This window comes from Filicampus tigris, chromosome 2 (genome assembly GCF_054856515.1).
Source record: "Filicampus tigris isolate MCC_2025a chromosome 2, RoL_Ftig_1.0, whole genome shotgun sequence".
Taxonomy (NCBI): domain Eukaryota; kingdom Metazoa; phylum Chordata; class Actinopteri; order Syngnathiformes; family Syngnathidae; genus Filicampus; species Filicampus tigris.
The window spans coordinates 3,791,103-3,815,449 of NC_141218.1; the positions used below are offsets into that span (position 1 = coordinate 3,791,103).

Consider the following 24,347-nt stretch of genomic DNA (forward strand, 5'->3'; position numbering starts at 1 on the left):
CTGAACGTACCATTTGCTTGACACAGTCACGAGAAAAGCCTAACTTGAATTTACGTACAGGGGTAAAACAAAAAAAAATTAAGTACAACAGATGAAAACATTTATGTGTATTAAACTTTATGAACACTGCTGTTGAATTCTAAAGTGTAAATAGTAAAAGAAATGGCTTAAACCTGAAAAATATTATCTTTGTAAAAGTTTAATTTCAGTGGCTCTTCACCTGAACATGAAACAAACTAAGGGCAGAACAGTAAAGTGACTGACAGTTTGGGGGTTCGGGGTTCGAATCTCAGCTCCAGCCTTCCTGTCTGGAATTTGCAGGTTTTGTCGTTCGGCTCGCTATCATGAACAAACATGGAAAATTTATTTTTTACAATTTCCATAAAACATAATTGTGTTTGTGTTTAAGGCCACATTGGTGACCTCAGGTTCGCTCACCCTTGAACCGAGGCATCTCTGCAAAAACAGCTCCCAATGAAGGCCACGATAGAGGATCTTAAATTGAATTACCGCTGCAATCGCTTGTGCAATCGCTTGTGTGTGTGTGTGCGTGTGTGCGTGTGTGTGTGTGTGTGTGTGTGCGTGTGGTGGATGCTTAAGTGAATGAGTTGTGGTATAGAGTCGCAAAAAAAGCTTCACGAACATACTTCAAATAAGTCAAGTACACTGTAGAATTTGAATGATGATAAAATACAGGGTGTCATCATGTGGCTGGATTACTCATCCTCCATTCACTTGTCTTCATTCAAGGCCGCGATGACTAACATGTATCCTCCTTTCAGCTGTTAAAATGAAACCAAACAAACAAAAAATGCATTTATCTGCTCCATTACCAGCACACCACTACCCTTAAATCTTTGGAGTGGTTGGAAAGAAAGGACGTGGAGTGGCAGCGAACATTTGCTTGCGAACATTTCTGGTATGTGATTTTAGCACAATAATTAAATGAATTAAAAAGAGAAGGAATTAAGTGCTCCCAGAGCTCATCATCTTGTTTTCGATTGTCCATGTTGCAATTGCGAGACCTGTCCACTTGATGGCGCTGGAAGTTTGTGACAGGGAAGAGGGAGCTGGTGAAAGGGAACGTGACATCATCCAGCCGAAGCAGCAAACACTGGAAACGCTCCAACGTCTTTTTTCTCTATACGCCCACAAATGTGAACATAAAAATACCCAACAATAGGACGAGTCACCGTGACGTCATTACTTCCGGGTGGCAAGAGCAGAACCGTTCTCTGATGGCACCATGTGTAAATAAATAATAAACCAAGACACAGCCTTGGAGAAAACAGGATAAGTAAGTGGCTTGAATGAATCATTTTCTTCTTTCAGAGTTGTATGCAAAGTCTCCTTTACAACTTCCTTAGTTTGCCTGCTTGGATGGAAGAGACTCAACAATTTTTTCACAATTACATTCCCTAATTAAGAGCTTTATCCGCTTGACGCGTCCAGTGGCTTTTCCACACTGTGACAATGAGGCGCTCTAAAGCCTCCAGCAGCTATCGTCAAACAAATCTCTGATTTCATTTTATAGGGGTGTTGAAGTTCACATGCAACTTACACTGAGATTGCATTCTCTCAAGTTGTCATCATTAAAGCGGAGGCCAACCCAAAACATTTTTTTACAAGGATATGTTCTACGCAGGCCCACTAGTCGAAACACATCATTCTGATTGATATTGCCTTTGTGGAATATGAATTAAGCAGTAAAATCCACCCGTTTTTGTCCATCTTACGGAGCAGCCATTTTACCACTTTCTGTTGACTGAAAATGACATCACAGTTGCTCCTGAGAAACTGTGATGTCATTTTCAGTCGACAGAAGTGACAAAATGGCCGCCCCCGGAGATGGCTAAAAACAGGTGGATTAACTCAAATTCCACAAACACAACATTAATCGGAATGCCGTATTTAGACTAGCGAAGTCGCAGAGAACATATTTGCTGCAAAATCTGAGGCGAAGAGGGACGAAGGACATGGAAAAGTGGCAATGGATCAAATCAGAAAACAACAAAAACAATAAACAACAACAACTTCGCCAACAAGTCCAAATGGACTTGCTGGATGTAAAGCTGTGACATCTCCGCAGTTCCACTGAGGCGTGTCTGAGAAGCAACATAGCGAAGTGACTGCCAGTCAGCCAGGACTCCATTGGGATGATAAATCATCACGCTGATGAGCAGCCACACACTGGGTCAATACGCATGCTGAAGGATTCATCGCAATAAGCCCAATCAATCAAACGCTCTCATATTAGTCAGGCCCAAATGAGCCTTTAAGATGACAAAACAAAACAAAGAAAGATGGCGTGAACACACGCTGAGCAAGAGAATTCATGCTTGACAGGGCGTCAGGTCCAGAACCACACCTAGGTGGTCTTTCTGTTCTTTCTTCAAGGTAACTTTCACGACTGTTTATCCTTTGTATGTTTACTCTGAGTTGTAATTATTTTCACCTTGATAATAAAAGCCCATCATTAAAAAAAAGCACTATTTTCAATCGTTCACACGATATAACATATTTTTGTTGTTTGTTAGAAGGCTTTCCTTAGCATTTTGTTTTGACTTTTGTTTTTTAAATTCAGTAAGTTTTACACATTTTTACAGCAGTTCTGTTTGTTTTTATTTTTTCAAAAAATGCATTAGGTTTTGTTAGTTTTTGTATTAGTTTTTAAATATATGGAGTATTTATCGAGTGTAAGATAATTAAAAAAAGGTCACTTGTGATTGAGTAATAAAGTGAATAAACTACAATTCCCAAATGACTGTTTGACCTTCTGTCTTCTGTACAGATGTGCAGCAAGATCACAATAAATACATTTAAAACGAACCCCAAAAGCTCATGAATGATATTCATTGACAAAGATGAAAACGAGGGGCATTTTCATCATAATTATACTTTGCCATGTAATGCCCGATTCGACCCCAGAATTAATGTACAGAATATTCAGACCTTTTGAATACGAAACCTTTAAAAATAATAAAATTGTATATATATACATGTTTTTTTTCAAATTGTATCCTAAATGATACTAGAAGATACTAAACAATGCCATTTCTGGCGATACAACAACTACATCCGCCTCTTCAGTTTTTCAAACTTCCTTCTTTTCCAGTCACTTTTTGTTTTATTCTGAAAACTGGTAAGCATGAGTACGGAATTCCTGGTTATTAAACAAGAACATCGGCCATGTTGAAACATGAGTAAAAATTTCAAAGAAAATGTCACTGGGGGAAAAAAAAGACAATTTTCTTTACCTTGATTCAGCGAGTTGGTAACTACTAGAAGCAGGCCATCTTGGATTGACCCATGTACTGTGGCCTAATTGCTGTTGTGAAAAAATAGGAAATAAGGCTCAGAAATGTTTGTATCATATTTGACACATTTGGCAATATAGGATTAGTTTTACTTAATTTTATACTACATATGTAGTTTCAGCTAGTTATCATTTTTTAAAAGCATTTTCATTTCACAAAAAGATTTTTTCAATTTTAGTTTTCGAGATTTCTTTAGTTTTCGTTAACGATAATAACCTTGCATGTAATCACTGGTGATTAATATTCCTCCAACCAATAAATTGTCTTCTTGGGGGGCCTCAGTATGCCTAAAAACTCACCAACAGTGCAAAATTTGGAATATTTTTTTTAGCAGTCAGCTCTTATAAGATCGGTTAGTCATTTGCTGTTCTTAAGAAAGCTTCAATTACATTTGACATGTCGGATGCGGACACACATCACATTCATTCTGCAGGGACCTCCAAGTGGGCGGTGTTGCCGCACGGTGGGGGTGGGCCGCCGGGGGGCAAATGATCCCAAGGTGATTTTAAGCCCCTGGTGAGTCATCAGGTGGAAAGTGCAGAGCGGTAAGAACGTATCTGCCCTTAATTGCAGGCAAACTTTTTGTCAAAGTCATGAATCGCGCAGCCTGACTACATTAAAGCCAGATAGTAAAAAGTAAACACGAGCGAGCCGAGGGGGAGGAAAAGATCTCTGCTCGCATTAATATGTCGCTCCACTTTGTCAAACGTAATTGCCCGTGAGGGACCGGAGAAGGGAAAAAGAAAGAAGGTGAGTGACAGACTTCCACTCACTCAGAACAGAAGACGCATGCACGCACAACGGCAAGCGGCGGGTTCCACTGGAGAGCTCTCATGTTCCAGTTGGAGGAGTCGTGTCAATCACACTCAGCTGTTCCTAATATTTTGACCTTCCGGGATTATTAGTACAATTGCATTCATGGCCGTGTCGCTAATTCCTATGAATACTTCAAAGACTAAATAAAATCACTCAATTCTTGAAATATTTACTTACTCACTGACACTGAAAATAGTTACTTAACACTGACATTCAAACACATAAAAGCAAATGATTTAAAATATCACTCACCATTATCTACGCTTCAACAAGCCGGCGTATTTCGACAAGTATTACAACGGTAAGGACACAGTTAAGTTAAGTGTCATCATGGCGATTGTTATTCTACGATGAATTCTGTTTTCCTTAGCACACAGTTCGTTGCCTGAGCATTATTGGACATAATAATCTGACGATGAAGCATCACATTGTGTCTCTGCCCTTGTTCATCGCCGCTGATGTGAATCTATTAAGGCTAGCGCCGATCGGGGTTAGCATCAAATCGTTAGCTTTTAGCTCATTTTCGTAGGATTCTTCTGCTAGCTTCCACCGTGAATGCGTGAGTACTACGCCTGCGTCTGCAATTGGCGTATTGTCAAACATACATTGCAATTATCTATGGACTCTTTTTTGCTCGTTTTCAACCTGTTTAGGATTTTTGACAATATCCGTAACAAGCAGAATTACGGACGTAACAAATTAGTGTTCAGTGGTTTCTCAAACAAAATACGGACAATCCGTAATAGTTGGCAGCTCTGTTTACATTTTATTGTTCATGAAATATGACAAGTATTATCGTTGACGTATGCCTAAGCCACACTTGTCGGTAGTGAACGCTAACTAATAAGTAAAGTCTATAAGACCAAAACATTTATGTAACATAAATCTGATAGTTTATAATACAGATTAATTTAACTGTGTTTGATAACAAAATAAATGGAAAGAGGACCTTGGAAAAAAAAAAAAGAATCGTATACTAAATCGCAGTTGCAATTTTTTCAAAATCATTCAGCCGTACTCCGAGGCAAATAAATTCCACGTAATTTAAGCGACTACAAGCACAGGAAGTGAAGCATTCTTGCCTGTGGGTTGTGACACATCACCCACTAGATTTTGGAAGATGTTAAAACCCCTCAAGACATTGTTTTGAATCATTTAATGGGGACTCAATAAACAACTCAACCAACCATCATCCAAAGAAATGCAAAAGCAAAAAGTGACATGGCGGGAGCCCCGCCAAATCCTGCCACTTCGCTTCTTTTCAACCATTTCTCTCCAAGCCTCCAGTGAAACGGGAAGAAGGTAGGAGGGGAACAAAGGGGATGCGCCTGCAATCAAATATTTAGGAGGTAAAAGCATGTTCTTCCAGGCTGCCCGTCATATGTCCTCTCGACGATTCTTCTCCATCCGCTCTGTTGCTGTATTGGACCCAACAAAGGATGGGCCAAAGAAAGAAACGCTTATTGATTATCGGCGGGCCAAAGGGGAGCAGACGGTGCCGCCATTAGCCCGTTACTCGTCCCTCGGTGCGTCGCAGTGGCAATCTATAACTGCCGCCACTCATTTGTCCCCCACTAAATGTCAAGATGTGGCTATTTTGTGAACGCGCCGCCGAACGAAGCGAGGGCAACGAAGCAGAGCAAAAAAACCTGACGGGAAGTAAGAAAGAGTGGGAGGGAAAGGTCAGCGAGAGCAAAGAGCACAAAGTGTCTGAATGGCTCACACTGGCATCAAAAAAAAAAAAAAAAGAGAGAAAATGGCCAGCGAAAAAGATGGAGGAAAGGTCCCGCGGAGACAAAGTGCACTTTGAAAAGACGAAAGAGAACAATGGCGACCCCGGGATGGAAAGTGAGAGGTGAGTCGTTCACACTTGCGTCATTCAAGTTCAATCGGAAGCATCGGCGGGCTTCACAACGTGTGCCCACTCTGCCTGCTTCCTTCCAGCGGGGGACTTTTTAGCGCAGCAAAACATGACCACGGTCATTTCTTTTGATAACAATGGAGTTTTTAAAAATCTTTAGACTTTCTACGCCAGGGCTGTCCAAACTTTTTGCCTTGAGGGCCGCATACACAAAAATCGGAAATGCGAGGGTCACATTGACTTTGTCCGACTTTATTAAACGCGCTAACATCAATCAAGCAGTTACGTATTATAGTTATTTTAGTCTTTTTTTTTGTTGTTGTAAATTTATTTTTTTGTTATTTTTAACACCTGGTGATAAGGCAAACAGTTTGGGATTTTTATGATTTTGGGGAGGCCAGCAAACGTTTTCACTATTTTCATTGTAAAAATCTATCAGTCATATTTATTATTTAAACATTTGCGTGGCACCGTTGGGGAATGTGCGTGCCCCGCTTTTTCAACTTTTTCAACACCCGCACCCAACAGCCCGTATCAAATACACTTTTTATGCTGAGGGCCGCTCGAAAATGGCCAGTGGGCCGCAAATGGCCCCCGGGCCGTAGTTTGGATATGGATTTTCTACACCATTCAATTCGTTCGATTCACACATTCAATGGCGTACCACTTAATTGATTTCAGTAATTGAATTTAGGACGTGACAATCACACAGTTATACAGATTCACGACACAGAAATATTTAATTTTTCTCATTTTAAAGGACCGCTTCAAGCTAACAGACAACCCCAAATTGACCAACAACTCAACAAAGTCACATGCAAACATAAACAGGTTTGATTGTTTACATCATTCCAAAGTTTCCCAAACTGCAGAATAAATTCTCCCGCAGAGGGAAAAAAAAACTGCCAATCTCTAATTTTAGCATCTTGAAAGGCCCCCTAATCAGAGAGAATTGTCGAGATTTGTCTGTTCTCTCACCTTGCGTGCTATTCGCGCTCTGAAAAAAAATCCCTTTATGGGCTTCTTATTGTCTATTTAAGCGCTCCTCCGTTGCCCGCGTTGCAATCACGAGGATGGAAATGTGGGCATAGTGAGAATCGGCGGCGCCGCCCGCGCGCACATATTTCACGTTTCACGTCATTACTTTTTACGACACTTGAGGAAACTACTCGTTCTCCACAAATCACATCTGCTCTTTCGCCATGTGGAAACTCATTAGAAAAAGAGGTCGAGTAACAGCGGGAGATATATTTATTGTACGTTTCATCTCACATAAGCGAAATGACTGCTGTAATCCACTTTGCAAAGTTGAAAAATAAGATTTTGTTGAGACACTTGCTACACCCTTTTGATGCCGCGCGAAGGCCGGGGTGCCGATAACTAGCATGGTATGGACCATTTATTTTGGCACGCTTTACAATTTTGGGACATTTTTGGAGAAAACAAAAGGCCAGGCCTAGGCCACTTTATTTCCGTAGCACATTTTGTACACAAGGCAACTCAATGTGCTTCACAAAACTAAAGAAAGCACAAAACACTGAAAAGTATTTACAAACAGCTAAAGATATTCAAAGGCAAAGCAAACAACAGAGGGGACAAGATATATGTGCTTTTAAAGAGAACGAACATAAATAACAGCTTCATGTATTTTATTATAATTATTAGCAGCAGTAGTAGTAGTAGTAGTAGTATTTATTTACATTGTAACTATTGAAAAATGTTTCGTCCGTATATTTGTAGCTGGTGTTGCCAATGTTTTGTATGTGCGTGGTGCAAATTTTATTCAATATAAAAATGGATGCTGATTGTTGATAAGACGTTTTTCTTTTGCGGACCCCCTGGGAATGTCTTGGCCACCCCGTGGCCCCCCCCCAAGGATAAAAGTCTAGCTCCGCCACTGAAGGCAAAGACAACAAAAGTAGGTTATGAAAATGACTAAAAGGGCATACACTGACAGCATGTAAAAACATTTACAAACAAAATAATTAAAGACATTTCAAAGCAGAGCAAAGAAATAAAAAAAGTCGACTTCTGAAATGACTTAACAGACTATGTCGTAAAATAGGTTTTTTTACTTAAAAAGATCTTAAGGAATGTGAAAACGAAAGCGCATCGCTTTTAACCCGGATTTAAAGGCATTTCTACTTGGGTCTGACCTCACTTGTGTTGGCAACGTATTCCATATGAGTGCAGCATAACAGCTAAATGCCTCTTCACCACTTTTGCTTTGAAACAACAAAAGTTAAAAGTGGATAAAAGCAAACGATCAAATCTCAAATGACCTGATGCAGGAAGCTGAAAGGAAAACAGCGAAAGGATCCCGGAAGACACAAATGCATTCCAAATGTCTTCCGAATGTCACTTTGATGAGGCTCGTCTGGCACAAAGCTGCTTGTTTGTTCCACTCAGAGACAACATGAGGGCCACAGTCTGGGACACTGAATATTTGATGCGCTATCACAGCGACTGTCGCATTCAATACCACGTTTATTTGAGATAAAAATAGCAGAGGGATCTTTTGAGACCGTCACATCACGTTCTCCGAGAAGAATTTTGTCGGCTTTTGGAGGTTCGGACTTTTTAATGCAATTTTCAACTATTTTGTGCAAAGCAACACCTGCACGCATGTCGCCATTCCGTGGCGCGTCAATCCATGCTGTTTCCATGGCGATGTGGCGCGATCGATCCACGGTGGTTTTCGTGCTGAGGGAGTTTGTAGCAACAGAAAAATATGAAGGACCACTGTATTAATAGTGGCTGGTTTTTTTGTTTGGTTTTTTTTGCCCAAGATGGTATTGAAAATCAGAACAACCAACTTTGCTGCTTTTGAAAAAAAGTATGTGACATTTACAAAATAATGAAAGTGCCCACAATATTGACTCAACTCAGTGTTGTACAGTTATGAACGTATCTTTTGAGTTTTCATTGAAAACGGCTACTTTCCTTTTGCGAAATGTCACAAAAGCCGCCCAATATGTAATTGCTTGGCCCTTAAGTCAACAAATGAGGAATAGTACCGGCCATTTTTGCCCTTTCACTACCACTCATGAGGCCACAACAACAAAAGCAACGCTCAAAATGTCATCTCTCCCAAAAGGATTTGAAATGAGTCATTACCTTTGAACAGCAAATGAGAGAATTTGCGATGACATAGTGACCGCATCTTGAGCAGTTACATTGGTCGACAGCAAATTTGAATCCGAGACGGCTTTGAGTTCCTCAAAATATTCTTGATGCTGATTTCAAAAACGCCTTTCCTTTTTGTTCGAGCACATCCGATTTTTGAGATATTTTCCTAAATTGTTTTTCAGTTTGACCTCTAGAAGCTGACGCAATACGGATTTGACCATGTGTTGTAATTCATGGCGATGACGTTTAAGAAAAAAAAAATGACACCTCTTTATGAACCTCACCTTTAATTCATACATATTGCTAAACGTATCACTATCTTACATACTATTATTATTGTCCTTATGATTAGGATTATTCATTGTAAAAACCTAATTTGGTAGACAAAGAAAATCAACTAGAAAAGTTGACTTGCATCTGATTAAAAAAAAACAAAAAACGTAAACATTTTTTGACCAATTTTGTTAATCGCCTTTTTGTGGCGCATCAACATGCTTGACAACACACAACTTCTTTTTTTCTTTTTTTAATTCATTCAAAAAATGATCACGAATTTTTGTTCACCTGTCGAAGACATCGACATATAGTGACAGGCAGCGCAATGAGATGCTCTTCCACTAGATGGCGGAAGATCCAATTCACCTGGTTGCCATTCATCCAACAGGATAACAGTTATGTTCAAGTGCCACATTTCTCATTGAGTAAAAATTATCTTTTTTTTTTTTTTTTTTATATATACACGATGTTACGTGACATGTCAAATGATATGCCTTGGCTCAACATCTGGACAGATGTATACATGTATTGTATATTTAAACAACAATGAAAGGGATTGGCTTACGACACAAATGTATCTTTTGTATCTTGTGCTCACTTTAGGAAGGAAGAAAAAGAGCCATTTGATGAAGTTTTGTACATTTTGGGAACTCGGAAGTGCATTAGTGTCAATAAGGTGAATGCACTTTTATTTGTATTTGGAGGAGCAAGAAAAACAGGCGCAGAATGAAAAGGGCCAGTGATGAAAGGCCACTAAAGCAAGCCATTTCGGGCTGTCCACTTCACATGTTCAAGAGATGCGGCAATTCTATAATTATGGCATGAATGAGATGTGCCTGAAAGGAAATGGATCATGTTCCTTTATGACAGGGGAGCAAAGTGGCCAGCCGAGTAGGAGAAATGGGGCTTTCGGATGTGTGTGTGTGGGATTGGGGCGGGGGGGCAAGTAGCAGAGGTAAGATGGAGGATGGAAGGTCGCAACATCACAGATGAAAGAGTGCTGGAAAATTGAAAAAGACTCAAAAGAGACTAGAGGTGAGTGGTAGAGGGTTAGGTGGAAAGCACAAGGTAAGTCAAAAAACACATGAAATAAAAAACACATCCCCAGTGCGGGGGGAAAAAAAAAAAAAGAAACAAAGAGATTGATCAGCGCAAGAAAATGAGCCGAGGGCAGGCGCGGAGTCAATCATCATCAGCCGGCTGTTGGACATGTGAGGGAGAGGGAGAGAGCATCATTTTGCCCTGCTTATCGTTATCATCACCGCCGCAATCGTAATCAGGGTAATTCTGCTGTGGCGAGATGGAAAGGCGGCTGGCGGAAAAACGGGGCGAGGCGAGAAAATGGTGGCTCCGAGGACATCGTGGAGAGTGGCTAAAACAGACGGAAGAGTGTTCAAATGGAGACGGCCGAGATGAGTCAGGCGTCATGAGGGCACACGTGCGGCCATGCGTGTTGGGTTAAAAGAAAGTCACATACAACAAAGGAAGTGCGGCCATTCAGTTAGCGTTAGCTTGTCACCCGCCGACTGCGAGGAGGCGTATGGCTACATTGCCAACAATGTGGCACAGGCCAAAATGTTGGAAATAAACAGTTCCTTGTAGCATATTCAAAAACAGAATGGCTGTAATTAAATTGAAGAGTTCACTTAATATAAATGTTAAGTGTGTTTTTTTTTTGTGTGTGTGTCTGTTTTGGCCTGACATATGTAATTGTTCACATGGCAAACTTAACATTTATAATGTACATTGTTTATAAATATAATGATTACATTTGGGGACCTGATACAGTCACACAGCCTTGTGGGTCTTTCTCTTTAAAGGGAAAGTCAACCCAAACATTTTCAAGAATATTTGTTCTGTGCAGGCCCACTAGTTGAAACATGGCAATATGATTAATATAAAATATGAGTTAAGCAGCAAAATCCACCCGTTTTTAGCCATCTCAGGAGGCGGCCATTTTGTCACTTCTGTCGACTGAAAATGACATCCCAGTTACTCAGATAATGACCAATCACGGCTCACCTGTTTCCTAAAGCTGATCTATGATTGGTCGTTTTTTAAATTTTTTTTTAATTTGACATACTGGTAGTGTTTTTGAAGCTAGATAACACTTTGTCAACAGCACCGAGTGTGCAACGTACCTTAATATTTTCTACAGCTGACGCCAAGTCAAAATAGTGGCTGCATTTCCAACTTGAAAACAAAGCAAATCTCTCTCCTGCCCCCATCTGTATTTTTCATGTGGTCAAAACGGTGAAGTCCCACCATGCGTCCCCTTTCTTACGTCCTCTACAATGTTCAGTCGTTTGCTGAGTGTCTTTTTCTAGGAATGGGCTCTCCTCCTGTACTTTATTAGTTCTTAATTTTGTTCCTTGTACACGCGTGAGGGAAAACCGTGATTGAAAAACATGTGATTCGACACAAATAATGCCAAATATCACTCAATGAGGGAGTTAACTGCACCGCCACTTAATAGTGAACGAATAGTACGTGGCAGTTTGTTGCCCGTGAGCCGATAGTCATCATTGAAAATGTCTATACAGTAACTAATTATGACCTTGCAAAGTAACCATAGTCAGATTACTTCACCGAGGGAAGTAACGCACTACCGGCATCGCCGCCTGCTCAAGAGGGCGACATCCAAGGACGAGGAGCAAAACACGAACGGCGGGACGATTCGGATGAGGAACGCAAGTGAGGTGATGTGAGTGAAATTGGAGAAGATAAGGGGGCAATAAGAGAAAAGAGGCTATCAAAGAAGATGCATGACTGCGAGAAACAAAGCGGAAGGAAGGAGACGAGAGAGCGGGAGATGAAAAGACGCACGGACCAACACAAGGAAGACGCGTGGCAGAGATTTTGGAAGTTGGTGGGGAGGGAGAAAGCAGGTGTGAGATTCATGGAGAGCACTTATCGCCGAATATATATAACTGCGTGGCAGGAAATGAGATGGATGCAGAAGAGTGAGGATGGAAATAAAGCTGCCAGGGTGGAATGAGTCCTGCCGGCAGAGGGAAAGTTTGGTGGTAATGGTGATGGATGTGGAGGGGCCGAGGTGGGGGGGCGGGGGGGGGGGGGGGTGCCCGGCGGTGCTGACGGATGGCGGCGATGGCGGCCTCCATCGCGCCCGGCCATCTCGAAGTCTTCATCAAGGCTGCTGCGCGCTGACGTGACTCGGACTAATTACGGCGTATTGGGAGCAACGTGCCACTTTGACTCTAATCAAGGCGTCATCGGGGTCGCTAGGAGGCGGATGTTCTTTCCAAGTCACCGGTGACACTCGCGTGTGTCGAGACAATTGTAGAGGATGACAACTTTAGGTGCGCCATAGGCAGAGGTGGCTGATCACAGTCATCAAGTCTCCAGTCAACAACTTGGGACTTGCCGACTTTGAGCTCAAGGCTCGGCAAGTCACGTCGTTTTCGAGAGTATAAGCCGCAAAATATTATGCGGATGGTGAAAAAGAAACATAAGAAAGATACAAGGATAAGATACGCAACAACTATGACGCCTCACTTCATCACGGTTAAACGCACACATCAGCTTTAAAGTGGAAGTCAACCCAAACATGTCATGTCATGTCATTTTCCAAACCGCTTATCCTATACAGGGTCGCGGGGAGTTGCTGGAGCCTATCCCAGCCGTCAACGGGCGAAGGCAGACTACACCCCGGACTGGTCGCCAGCCAGTCGCAGGGCACACATAGACACTGTCACTGAGCGGGAATCGATCCCACGCTGCCCGCACACAACTCGGGCGTGTGTACCACTACACTATCAGCGGACTTCAACCCAAACATATTTTTTTCAATAATATGTTCCCAGCAGGGCGGCACGGTGGTCGACTGGTTAGCACGTCCGCCTCACAGTTCAGAGGTCGCGGGTTCGATCCCGGCTCCGGCCTCCCTGTGTGGAGTTTGCATGTTCTCCCCGTGCCTGCGTGGGTTTTCTCCGGGCACTCCGGTTTCCTCCCACATTCCAAAAACATGCATGGTAAGTTGATTGGATACTCTAAATTGCCCCTAGGTGTGATTGTGAGTGCGGTTGTTTGTCTCTGTGTGCCCTGCGATTGGCTGGCAACCAGTTCAGGGTGTCCCCCGCCTACTGCCCAAAGACAGCTGGGATAGGCTCCAGCACGCCCCGCGACCCTTGTGAGGAGAAGCGGTACAGATAATGGATGGATGGATGGATGTTCCCAGCAGGCCCACTAATTGAAACACGGCATTCTGATTCATTTTGCACTTGTGGAATATAAGTTAAGCAGCAAAATGCACTCGTTTTTCTCTGGGGGCGGCCATTTTGTCTTCTGTCGACTGAAAATGACAACACAACTGCTCACAAGGACCAATCATGGTTGACCTGTTTTCTGAATCTGGGCATGATTGGTTGTTGTGAGAAGTTGTGATGTCATTTTCAGTCGACGGAAGACACAATGGCCGCCCCCAGGGATGGCTAAAAGTGAGTGGATTAACACTTATTCTACAAACGCAATATTTATCAGAATGCCCTGTTTCAGCTAGTTGGCTTGCATTGAACATATTCTTGAAAAAAATATGTTTGGGTTGACTTACGCTTCAAGTCACGTTTTCACCTCAGACATCTGACAAAGGTGAAGCCTTTTCTTACAGAGCTGCATTTCCAAACGGCAATTTCTGTCTTCATCAGATTTCAGGTTGATGTCCGCAATGCACTTGATTTTGGAGTCAGCCAGCACAATCTCAAACGTCACCTGCCGGTGCACTTAAGGCTTCAGTTCAAAGTTCAAGATTCTTTTTTGTTGTTGTTGTTGTTGTTGACACATCCCTAAATGGTTCCCATGCTGATTTTTTTTTTCTTTATAGTTTAGTTGTCTCTAAATGATGTTCAATTGTCTTTTGTGCTCTCGAAATGAAATTGATTTGAAATAACTGCGCAGTTTAGCTAACTGATAGCTGGTCCAACGGTCAACAAGTTCCATGTTGGTTATGGGATTAATTGAGAAGACAAAAGACAGACTGGTTTGGGAGGAACCATTAAAAACACTGCGCTTGCAAATGTGTTGTTAGCGCAGTTAAGTAACGCATGCACAAATAGTCGGCCCCCGAAGACGCTAATGTTTGAATTCACATCAGAGCCAAGCTCCTTGGATGCTGATTGGCCCGACACTTCCTGAACCCTTTACAGGAAGTTCAAAGCGGTGTGACAGCAACGTAGCTAATGAGAGGTCATTCCTGAAAGCGCAATCTCTGAGGGGGAACGGGAAGAATCTTGCATTCTAGCATTTTGCAATTTGTTGTGTGAATGTGCCACTGATAACACTCCAAAAGATCAGGTGACAACAAAGAAGCGTTTGGCGAGCAAGCCTCAGCCGCAAGACCTGCGAACAGCACACGTTGCTGTTGCACCTGCACTGGAAGAAGCAGATGATTCACTTCGCAGCGTCAAGGAGACATAATGGAATAGTAATTGAATAAAGCTGAGAAAGAAGATAAGCGGGAGGCATAAACCCCCCCAATAAAAAAGGGAAGTAAATGAAAGGTGAGCTCGTGGCGGCACGAACACACACACACGAGTGCCAGCGGGTGAGGCGTTTACAGATGGCTGCATGTTGGAGGCGTCCCAAACAACACAGCTGGTAGCCGCCAAGGGGTGGGGGGGGGGGAGTAGTTGGGGGGGGGGGTGCTTGGTGACGAGGAGTGAGCAGAACAGTGCGCAGCAGACAAACATCTCTGATCAAGGGATGGCAGCATGAATTCCAAAGAATGCGAAAAGCAATTAGGAGGTGCTGAGACGGAATCGCGGGTAGGCGTTGTGACACAAGACGGAGGAATGCGGCGAGTGGTTGCCGGTCGGCGCCGGCGTTTCCGGCGCCAAGTCGGCTCTGCGCTTACACCGATAATGAACCCGTGGCCCAAATTCACAGACAGCACAAATGGCAGCCGGGTGCATAATGCGTCTGTCGCAAAGTCCGCTTTACCAACCTGATTCTTGATACAAAGACATTTTGGACAAGTGCAGGCCACCATCTTAGGTAAGGCAAGACCGTTTTTTTTCTGTAGCACATTTCATACACATGGCAACTCAATGTGCTTCACGCAAGCAAAGGCACAACACTGACGAGGATTTACAAACAAGACAGTGAAGACTACAAAAACTGAGATTGACTACATGTAAACAACTTAGCAAAAGATTTAAAGACATTTCAAAGTAAATGAAAGAAAAAGAAAGTAGCTTTCTAAAATTACTAAAAGACCATACGGTGAAATTGAGTTAAAATGCTTCAGACCTTATCAATCAAAGACAAGCGGGGAAAAAAAAAACAATTCAATCAATCATTCTGGATCACAAGCAGCACTGTCTTCATTTCTGTTGGCAGCTTATTCCATTTATGTGTAGCATAACGGCTAAATGCTGCTTCACCATGTTTACAAGAACCAAGTCCACTGGAGATAAAAGCAGGGATACGCTTGTCATGGTATGCTTGCAGCATGCACGCCTTCAGTCTGGAGATGTTTTGCAGCTGGTCAGAGGCTATTTAGTGATTGATTTGATATCAGCACCCCAAGATTTCGGACTTGGTCTTTGGTTCCTAAAGACAGTGAGTCCAGGTGTCTTTTCTTTATTGCCGAAAACAACGACCTCAGTTTTGTTTTGGTTTAGCCAAAGTACATTTCGGATCATCCAGTTGTTCATTTGCTTTAGACGGTGACACAATACGTTGATTGAACTGCTGTCATTTGGGGACATTGATAAATATAGCTGTGTCATCTGCATAACTATGATAGCCAACATTGGTGTTCCGAAGCATTTGACCCCTAGATTACATATACAGACACAACAAAAGGGGTCCAAGGATTGACCCTTGTGGGGACCACACAAGGCCCTTCGATCGGATTTGAACTTTGTGGTAACCATTTTCTATTATGCTGGTCCTCATTACAAACATCTGTTGCCAATTTTGTCGTTCAGCTGTGCTACAAGAACTGAAACATTAAACAGTTGGATATCAAAATTTTACAGAAGGTCAAATTAAATCCACCCGCAAAGATTAATAATACATTTTCGGTTGCTCTTGAAAGCCCGCTATCACACACATTTGCGAGTCGCGTGTTCAGTACGTGACCTTTCGACAGGGGGGCAGATACATTTTTATGGACGCAGAAGAATCGAAAGCTCCAGCGTGACATTTAGGGCAAGACGGGGTTTTTGAGAGAAGATTGAGAGATGTGGAGAGAAGGCCACAGACGAGAGGAGACGCAAGTGGAGTGTCGGCTGAAATTGGAAGTCAAGTATCCACGGTCATTTTGGACATCACACAAGCGAGTGGATCACACACACACACATCATCATCATTGCTTTCTTCCAAGTGGTTCCAGAGAGGAACCGCTGCTAGCCGAAAGAAAGAAGACGCGTGTCGCAAACGGCTTCGCAGTTCAAAACTGATTTATTCTCTTACACTGTTGGGAAAAAGTACTCGGCTTTTAGATCACAACGACATCCACGAGAAGTTACAATTAACACTAGCCCAACCAGGATTTTGAAACTATCGGAGTTACGAGTGCCGTCATTTTGACGGATTGCGCTCTTTAGCGCTGGGACAATAACGTCATCGACTAAAATGATGACTACTCGTTGCTCCAGTGTCTAATAAAGGTGTTTTGTTGAATGCAATTCTGTTGATTGCATCTGTTAATGTAAATGATGTCATATAAAAATGAATGAGAAAGTTGGCGGAGCGCCTATATTGTCCCGTGCGGCTCTCGAGCGGCGCGCGTGTCAGCTGTTGCAAAATATATTAGTTGCAAATGGCTTTACCGCGCTTCACTTCGAAGAAGAAGAAGTAAATGGCAAGTACGGCAAACAAAACAACGCCGTCCCGATCGCACCCTGGAACTCGTTTTTTCCATTGGGGAATTAAGTACCACATACGATCATTATTTTATTTATTTCAACTGTCTGGCATGCGCTACCTACAACGTCATGACTACCACATATAACAACCTTTTATAGCACACGCAACACAGCTCCTCTTGGCCGGGCGGGAGGACTTTTTTACCCGGACTCGCTGTGTGTCAGTCGGGCAATTCATCCTCAGACTCGTCAATATTCTGAAAAAGATGTAACGCCTCCTCTACTCTATAAGATTTTTAATTTTTTTCATTTCTTTTTTTAATCGATCGTGGTGACCAGCAGCGTTTCTCAATGCAACCGCTGGTTGCTATAGAAACCCGGCCCCAGCACAACGTGCGTTAGATTAAGTCGAGTCGTCAAATTGACTGGGACGCCATAATTAAAGGGGTAATGGCTCGTAACTATTTTTATATTGTTTAATAGCATAAAATTGAACCATGGTAATGAAATATATACAGAATTAATCAAGAGGCCAGGAGCATCTGATATCTATGCAGAGTAATAGCACGTCAAAGTGTGTTAAAGAAAATATGCACATTTGTGGGAATTTTGCACCCTTCAACCAGATGCTCTTAGAGAATTCATCAAGTGTCCACGTCCTAATTGGTCAGGCACACACGCAATGCTGATGTCACTTTAAAACCGAAAATGCAGCAAACTAGATGGTCATCGGCCCGATGCAAGTGGACAGTAACGACCCCACTGCACTTCTACTCAATGGAATGAGAAAAATTTCACCAGAATGCAGAAAAGAGTGCCGAAATGTCACCTTGTGCGGCCGCACATGTTGCGCATACCAAAAACTGGACCGGTTCCTAATCTCTATTTGTTCAATAAAATGTCAAAAACAAAAAATATTTTAAATCAGATATATCTCACTCACCAGAGATGTCAATAATTCAATAATTGGTCACCTAAATAACGAATGGTCATCTGTGTCAAGACTGTCGGTGACTCCGAATTTTGTTAGCCGATGTAAAAAAGTAATCTCATTGCACGTTCCTTGTGGGTCTGCCGTGATAATCCCGCGCAAACAGGCACACAAGACTGCGCACGGACAAAAAAACATAAATCGAGAAGGCCTAAATCCAAAGTCGGTGGATGGCAAAAATTGAAACGAAATTTAAAACTGAAGAATAACAAACGACTGAATTGGATGTGGAGGATTCTCGACTCAACCTAATCGAATATAGAGATTTTTTTTGGGGGGTGGGGGGGTGGGGGGAGTGGGCAATTGTCAGTTTGGCAATACTTTGCTTTGGAGGTGCTTTTAACCCCAAATCCTGGAAATGTGCAAAGAGAGGTGGAAGCCTCATAGTGCAGTTAGCTTTCCTCCTTCCACTGAGACGCTTTCGTGTCCTCTCCCAGAGGCAGACGACAGCAGAGCGGGAGAAAATGACAGCATGAGGGTGCGAGCGCCTTTCAAACCTTGCACCTGCGCATGTGCGCGTGTGTGGGTGGCACAGGTTCAGGAATAGAAAGACATCCATGCAGAGACACAGACAGAAGAGGGAGTCAGATAATGAGAACCAGGGGGAGGTGATGCTGGCTCGGGGAGAGGAAGACGGAGACCCGAAATAGACATGCAAAGTGCAAGGTGTTGAGTCAGAAAATGAAGGAAACGACGGCAGGCAGAGAGAGGGAGACGGAGAGACAGAAAAAGAGCAGGAGAAAGGTAACGTGTGAAATGAAATGTGAAAAGGAAGAGGATGTGGAGAGCTGGCAAAAGAAGGCAGGCACAACGAAAACACAGCAAAGAAATCAAGGGTAAAAAAACAAACAAAAAAAACGCACAACAACTACGAGAACAGAGCACAATACTCTTTACAACTACAATCATTTCAGAAACTGAAAAAGAATCATTACTGACATAGATAAACTTTTGCAGCATATTTTTAAGACGCACCTGACCTTGGAGGCTGGCCTCAGTGAATTTTGAGTCTTGTCTTAGTAAAAATCGACTGCTGTTAAAATGGCGCCACTGTGCACTGATTTTTGGGAATGTTGTTAAAGTGGTTTGAAAACTGAAAACGACAAGAAATTGAGAATCATTGAGCTGCGGTAGCAGTAAGAGAAAGCCTGCAAGTATATTTGTATAAAAAAGTGGATATCTTTCAAACTTTGAAGGTCTGGAAAACCTTTTTTAAAAAAAGTCAACAAAAAGTACAGCAACAGATGCTCAACTTTATTTCTAGAGCACTACATCTGGAGCTGTAAAAAAAAAAGAAAAAAAAAAAGCGCTGGATGTACGATATGACATAAAACAAGCCACATTGAAAACAATGAGATCATCTTGTCTACTTCAAATATTCAAGAAGAGCTCCCTTTGTGGCGCCATTCTTGCCATTAGCAGACACATCGCGTATGAAACTGCTCGCGATGGCTGCCGGAGCTTCAATTCCAATGGAAGCAAACAAAATGCAGTTTATACACACTGTGTATATCACTTTTAAAATGCCGTAATATTGCAAATGTTTTAGCATGACGCAAAACATAAACGGTGGAAGAGTAAAGAGTGTAAATAAAGGAGCGAGTGAAAGGAGCTATTGTAAATTTGCCGCATTTGCATATAAGAAATCAGATCTTGTTTATTGTAATGCCCATAATTGCTTGTGTTTGTTTAAAAATAAATGGGAAGAGCACCTTGACAAAATAAACACATTAAATGGCAATAGAGATGAAAAAAAAAAATCACATTTACATCATTTTTTTTCAGCGGCCACGTCTTGGGGCGCCGACTGTGAATTGAATTCAACACAGCAAACACTCATGCAACATACAGAAACTGGTTGTGGAAGTATTTGTGTGCACAAGATGTAGAGAACTCACAAACGTCTCCCACTTGGACAAGGTGCACTGTTATTACCCCCCCAAAAAAAAAACCTTCTTTGGTGGAAAGCATGCACAGGAGCACTTGAAACTGATGAGATTGGGAAGGGAGGGCCCATTACAGATGATGAGACACACTCAATTAAACAGGATTGGGCTGGAGTGCACCCCCGGGTGCCGTGCTAAACCAGCAAACCATGAGGGAAATATTTGACTGAGTGCTGGATACATCTTGGTGCTTGGATGTGTGGAGGAAATGCAAGCCGCCCACCCCCACACACCCCCGCTCCCCTCGAGGGACAAGCAAAGGCAATCCTCATGTTGATGACGCCCCATGATAGGTGTGATAAATGCTGCAACACGTCCGTGTCAAAGCGGAGGGTGATAATGTGCAATCACGGGGAAGGGGGGTTGGCGTGCTGGGGGTGCACCGCTCCAGGCTGGACGGGGCGAAAGATATTCACAGTAAATGAGAAGTGACGGCGGATAACGACAAACGCAGGCTATTAGTCAAAAGACGGACAGGAGGAAGGAAGCAAGGCTCAAGGCATCACCGAAGTGTTGACAAAATACCTCGAAGGCGGATTTGCCATCCTCGCCGACAGCTCTTGTGTTGGGTGGCTGTCGATTGCGCAAGTGTACCTAATGAAATGGCCGCTAACCTTTGCAAAGGCGCCAACGGGCACGGGCAAATGCTAAGGTGGTGTGAAAGAACAGTCGAGAACTAAGGAGAGTGGCACAAAGATTTAAAAATAAAAAAGAAAGTGATACTTTTGCGTGTGTGTGTGTGTGTGTGTGTGTGACGACCTCATCCATCTCGCCTCCCCCAACACGACATAAAAAAATAAAAAAAATCCCATCTGCTCATCACAGCGAGGAGAGACGAGGCGTTGGGAGGCACAATAGCGCAGCTGCATAAATAATGCAGCCGGTGTGAAACTATTCACACAGGCAGCAAGCTTAAAAGTGAACGTGCACACACGCACACACAAACACACACGCAGCCCCAACCCCACCCTCCCCCACACACAATGCTGATGTCACTTTAAAACCGAAAATGCAGCAAACTAGATGGTCATCGGCCCGATGCAAGTGGACTGCAACGACCCCACTGCACTTCTACTCAATGGAATGAGAAACATTTCACCGGAATGCAGAAAAGAGTGCCGAAATTGCCGCCGCACATGTTGCGCATACCAAAAACCGCCAGTGCACCTGGACCGGTTCCTAATCTCTATTTGTTCAATAAAATGTCAAAAACAAAAATATTTTAAATCAAATATACCTCACACTCCAGAGATGTCAATAATTCAAGGTATTGATGTGTGCAGATTTGCTTTGATCACCCACTCAGACGACGGAAAAATACAAAGATTCTTGTGGGCTAGCTCTCCGGATGGCTAAAGAAACCGTCCCATTGCTGATATAGTTTAAAGAAAATGTGTCTTTACAAGAATGTTCGATGCAGCCCCACTAGTCTAAACACGACATTCTGATGAATATTGTGTTTGTGGAATATGAGTTAAGCAGCAAAATCCACCTGTTTCTAGCCATCTCAGGGGGCGGCCATTTTGTCGCTTCTGTTGACGGAAAATAGCAAAATGGCCGCCCCCTGAGATGGCTGAAAACAGGTGGATTTTGTTGCTTAACTCAAATTTCACAAATACAGTATCAATGGCAGTGCCTTTTTAGACTAGTGGACCTGCAAAGAAAACACTCTTGAAAAAATATGTTTGGGTTGACGTCCACTTTAAGCACAACTGATTCTGAAGGGCCTGGACCGATTACATGAACAAGTTGAGGCCGAAATCTTCCATCCATCCATTATCTGTACCGCTTCTCCTCACAAGGGTCGCGGGGCGTGCTGGAGCCTATCCCAGCTGTCTTTGGGCAGTAGGCGGGGGACACCCTGAACTGGTTGCCAGCCAATCGCAGGGCACACAGAGACAAACATCCGCACTCACAATCACACCTAGGGGCAATTTAGAGTATCCAATCAACTTACCATGCATGTTTTTGGAATGTGGGAGGAAACCGGAGTGCCCGGAGAAAACCCACGCAGGCACGGGGAGAACATGCAAACTCCACACAGGGAGGCCGGAGCCGGGATCGAACCCACGACCTCTGAACTGTGAGGCGGACGTGCTAACCAGTCGACCACCGTGCCGCCGAGGCCGAAATCTGATTGGACAAAAAAAAACAAAAACAAAAAACTCCTCATACACATACTGGAAGCAGTGTTGCCAATAGCAACTCCAGCAATTGAATAGAATAGGCTTTGGGGAATAAATGAGGCCTAATACAATTTCATGGAACAAATATTGCGTTATTAGTATAAATGTGGTCAGTGCTTGTGATGGTGTTCCGGCCATCAGCGGCCCACCACTCTATTTCAAACTCGTGGGAAAGTATGACGCAGTGCACTGCAAGCTACAATGAGTGTTTAAACGAACGCACAAGAGGAAGGAACCAGACACCAAGTGGAGTACATAATCGTGAATTACAGACCATTTGGAGGGAAGACTCAACTTCCCCTTGCACACATTTCAATGTCAATGCGATGCTCTTGGGCTGCCGGGTCAATTTGCTCCCATCAAAAGCCGCCGGTCGCCGCTATCCTAGACCTCAAAGCGCTCCGACACGCAATACGCAGCATGACTGTCATACTCAAGCAGCACAGATGACGAGCCTGTGGGAGGCCCAACCGCCCCCGCGCCGCTCCGACACCCGGGCAAAGTCAGCGTGCTGGCAAAGGGACTAGGCTGAACTGGAAGGGCGCTCGCAGGCCTCCCCTAAGGCGACGCAATGGCAGTTTGAATCGAGCGCGTGTCTGTTTTGACGTTAAGATTTGCGGCCGCTTTAGAGCGCCTCGTTGTTGGCTGCGAGTGCTTGCATGTCACACGGGAAGACAATCTAAAAAAGAAAGACAGTCTGCCGTGGCCTTTTTAGAGCGCCTCGTTGTCGGCTGTGAGGAGCAAGGGAGGGAAAAAACTTCCCATGTGTGTCGTTAAAGTCTTTGTGCTTGTGTGAGCTTTAGAGTGCCTCATTGTCACTGCGTGGAAAAAGCGCGCAACAAAATGGTGGGATCGTTTAAATTCAGCAGGGTTGCAAGACCTTTTTAATCAAATCTGGCATAAATTGTAACTTCCTTTGGGCAATCAAACTCCTTCATGCAGGGATTGGCAACTGGTGGCCCCCGGGCCGCATGGAGCCCCCACCGACACTCTGAGTGGCCCCTTAGTTCATTTTACATTAAAAGAAAAATGTGTGCGAGGGCGGGATTATGAATATGGTTTATCTACAGCAACGTTACACTGCAGGTCATGATGCTGAATTGGGATTTCTTTGTCAAATGCGATCTTGTAGTCGTACACATTACAAAAACAAATGCGACTTCTAAAGTAAACGCAACACATCCGTGATGTGACACGAATGCAAATTTGTTTTTCGTATGTGGTTCTGAGTGGGTCTTGGGGGAGCCAATTCCCATTTTGGAAAATGCATTTTGGAGCTTTATCTGCATTTTCAAAAATTATTGGGTTTAAAAAAAAACTAAGTATTTTGTTCCCCAATGCATTTCAATGGCCGGCAATTATACCCAGATTTTCGTTATTCTTGGGCTGGCCCCGGTCATTATCACCCACGAATAGCCAAGGACCACTGTATACTTTTAAATTGTAATAACACAATTCACCATTAGATGGCACACAACGCTTAGCTATGTTTGCAACGGGTCATAATATATTACAACATGAATAGGCCTAATAATTTTTGGGCGGATTTGGAATGACATCCAGAACAAATACAATAATAAGATTAAAATGTTGACTCAGTTGATTTTTATAAAAAAATAAATAAAAATAAAAAACACAAAGGCATAAAATTAGTAAATTAATGTTATTTTGCTGTTTTGCAATTTTGTGCCATCCTTGAATGGTATTTTTTATGCAAGAGTGCCACATTAGGAAAAAAAAAATTGTGATTACTCAAACTCTTTGCTGTTGAAAGCTGGATTTTTCATACATGCATTCAGCACGAAATATGTACATTGGTTCAATAAAAAACAAAAAACATGAACATATTTTGTACATATTCAAAATGGCCCTTTTTTTTTCTTTTGTCATCCATCTGGTTAGGAAGCGCGTGGTCCCATGTGTCCCCCGAGTAGCACTGATGAAAAATTGTGGCCTCCTCCAGCATTGAAGTTGCCCATCCCTGGCTGAATGTATC

General features: G+C 43.0%; 1 protein-coding gene across 1 annotated transcript in view; it reads right to left on the reverse strand.

Annotated features, from left to right (window-relative positions):
• Positions 1-10,581: 10,581 nt before the first annotated feature.
• Positions 10,582-24,347, reverse strand: part of LOC147150941 (uncharacterized) — a 146,668-nt gene continuing 132,902 nt past the window's right edge. Inside the window, exon 6 of the mRNA XM_086024580.1 lies at positions 10,582-10,771. Within this exon, the coding sequence (XP_085880706.1) occupies positions 10,582-10,771 (190 nt within the window). The remainder of the gene's footprint in view (positions 10,772-24,347) is intronic.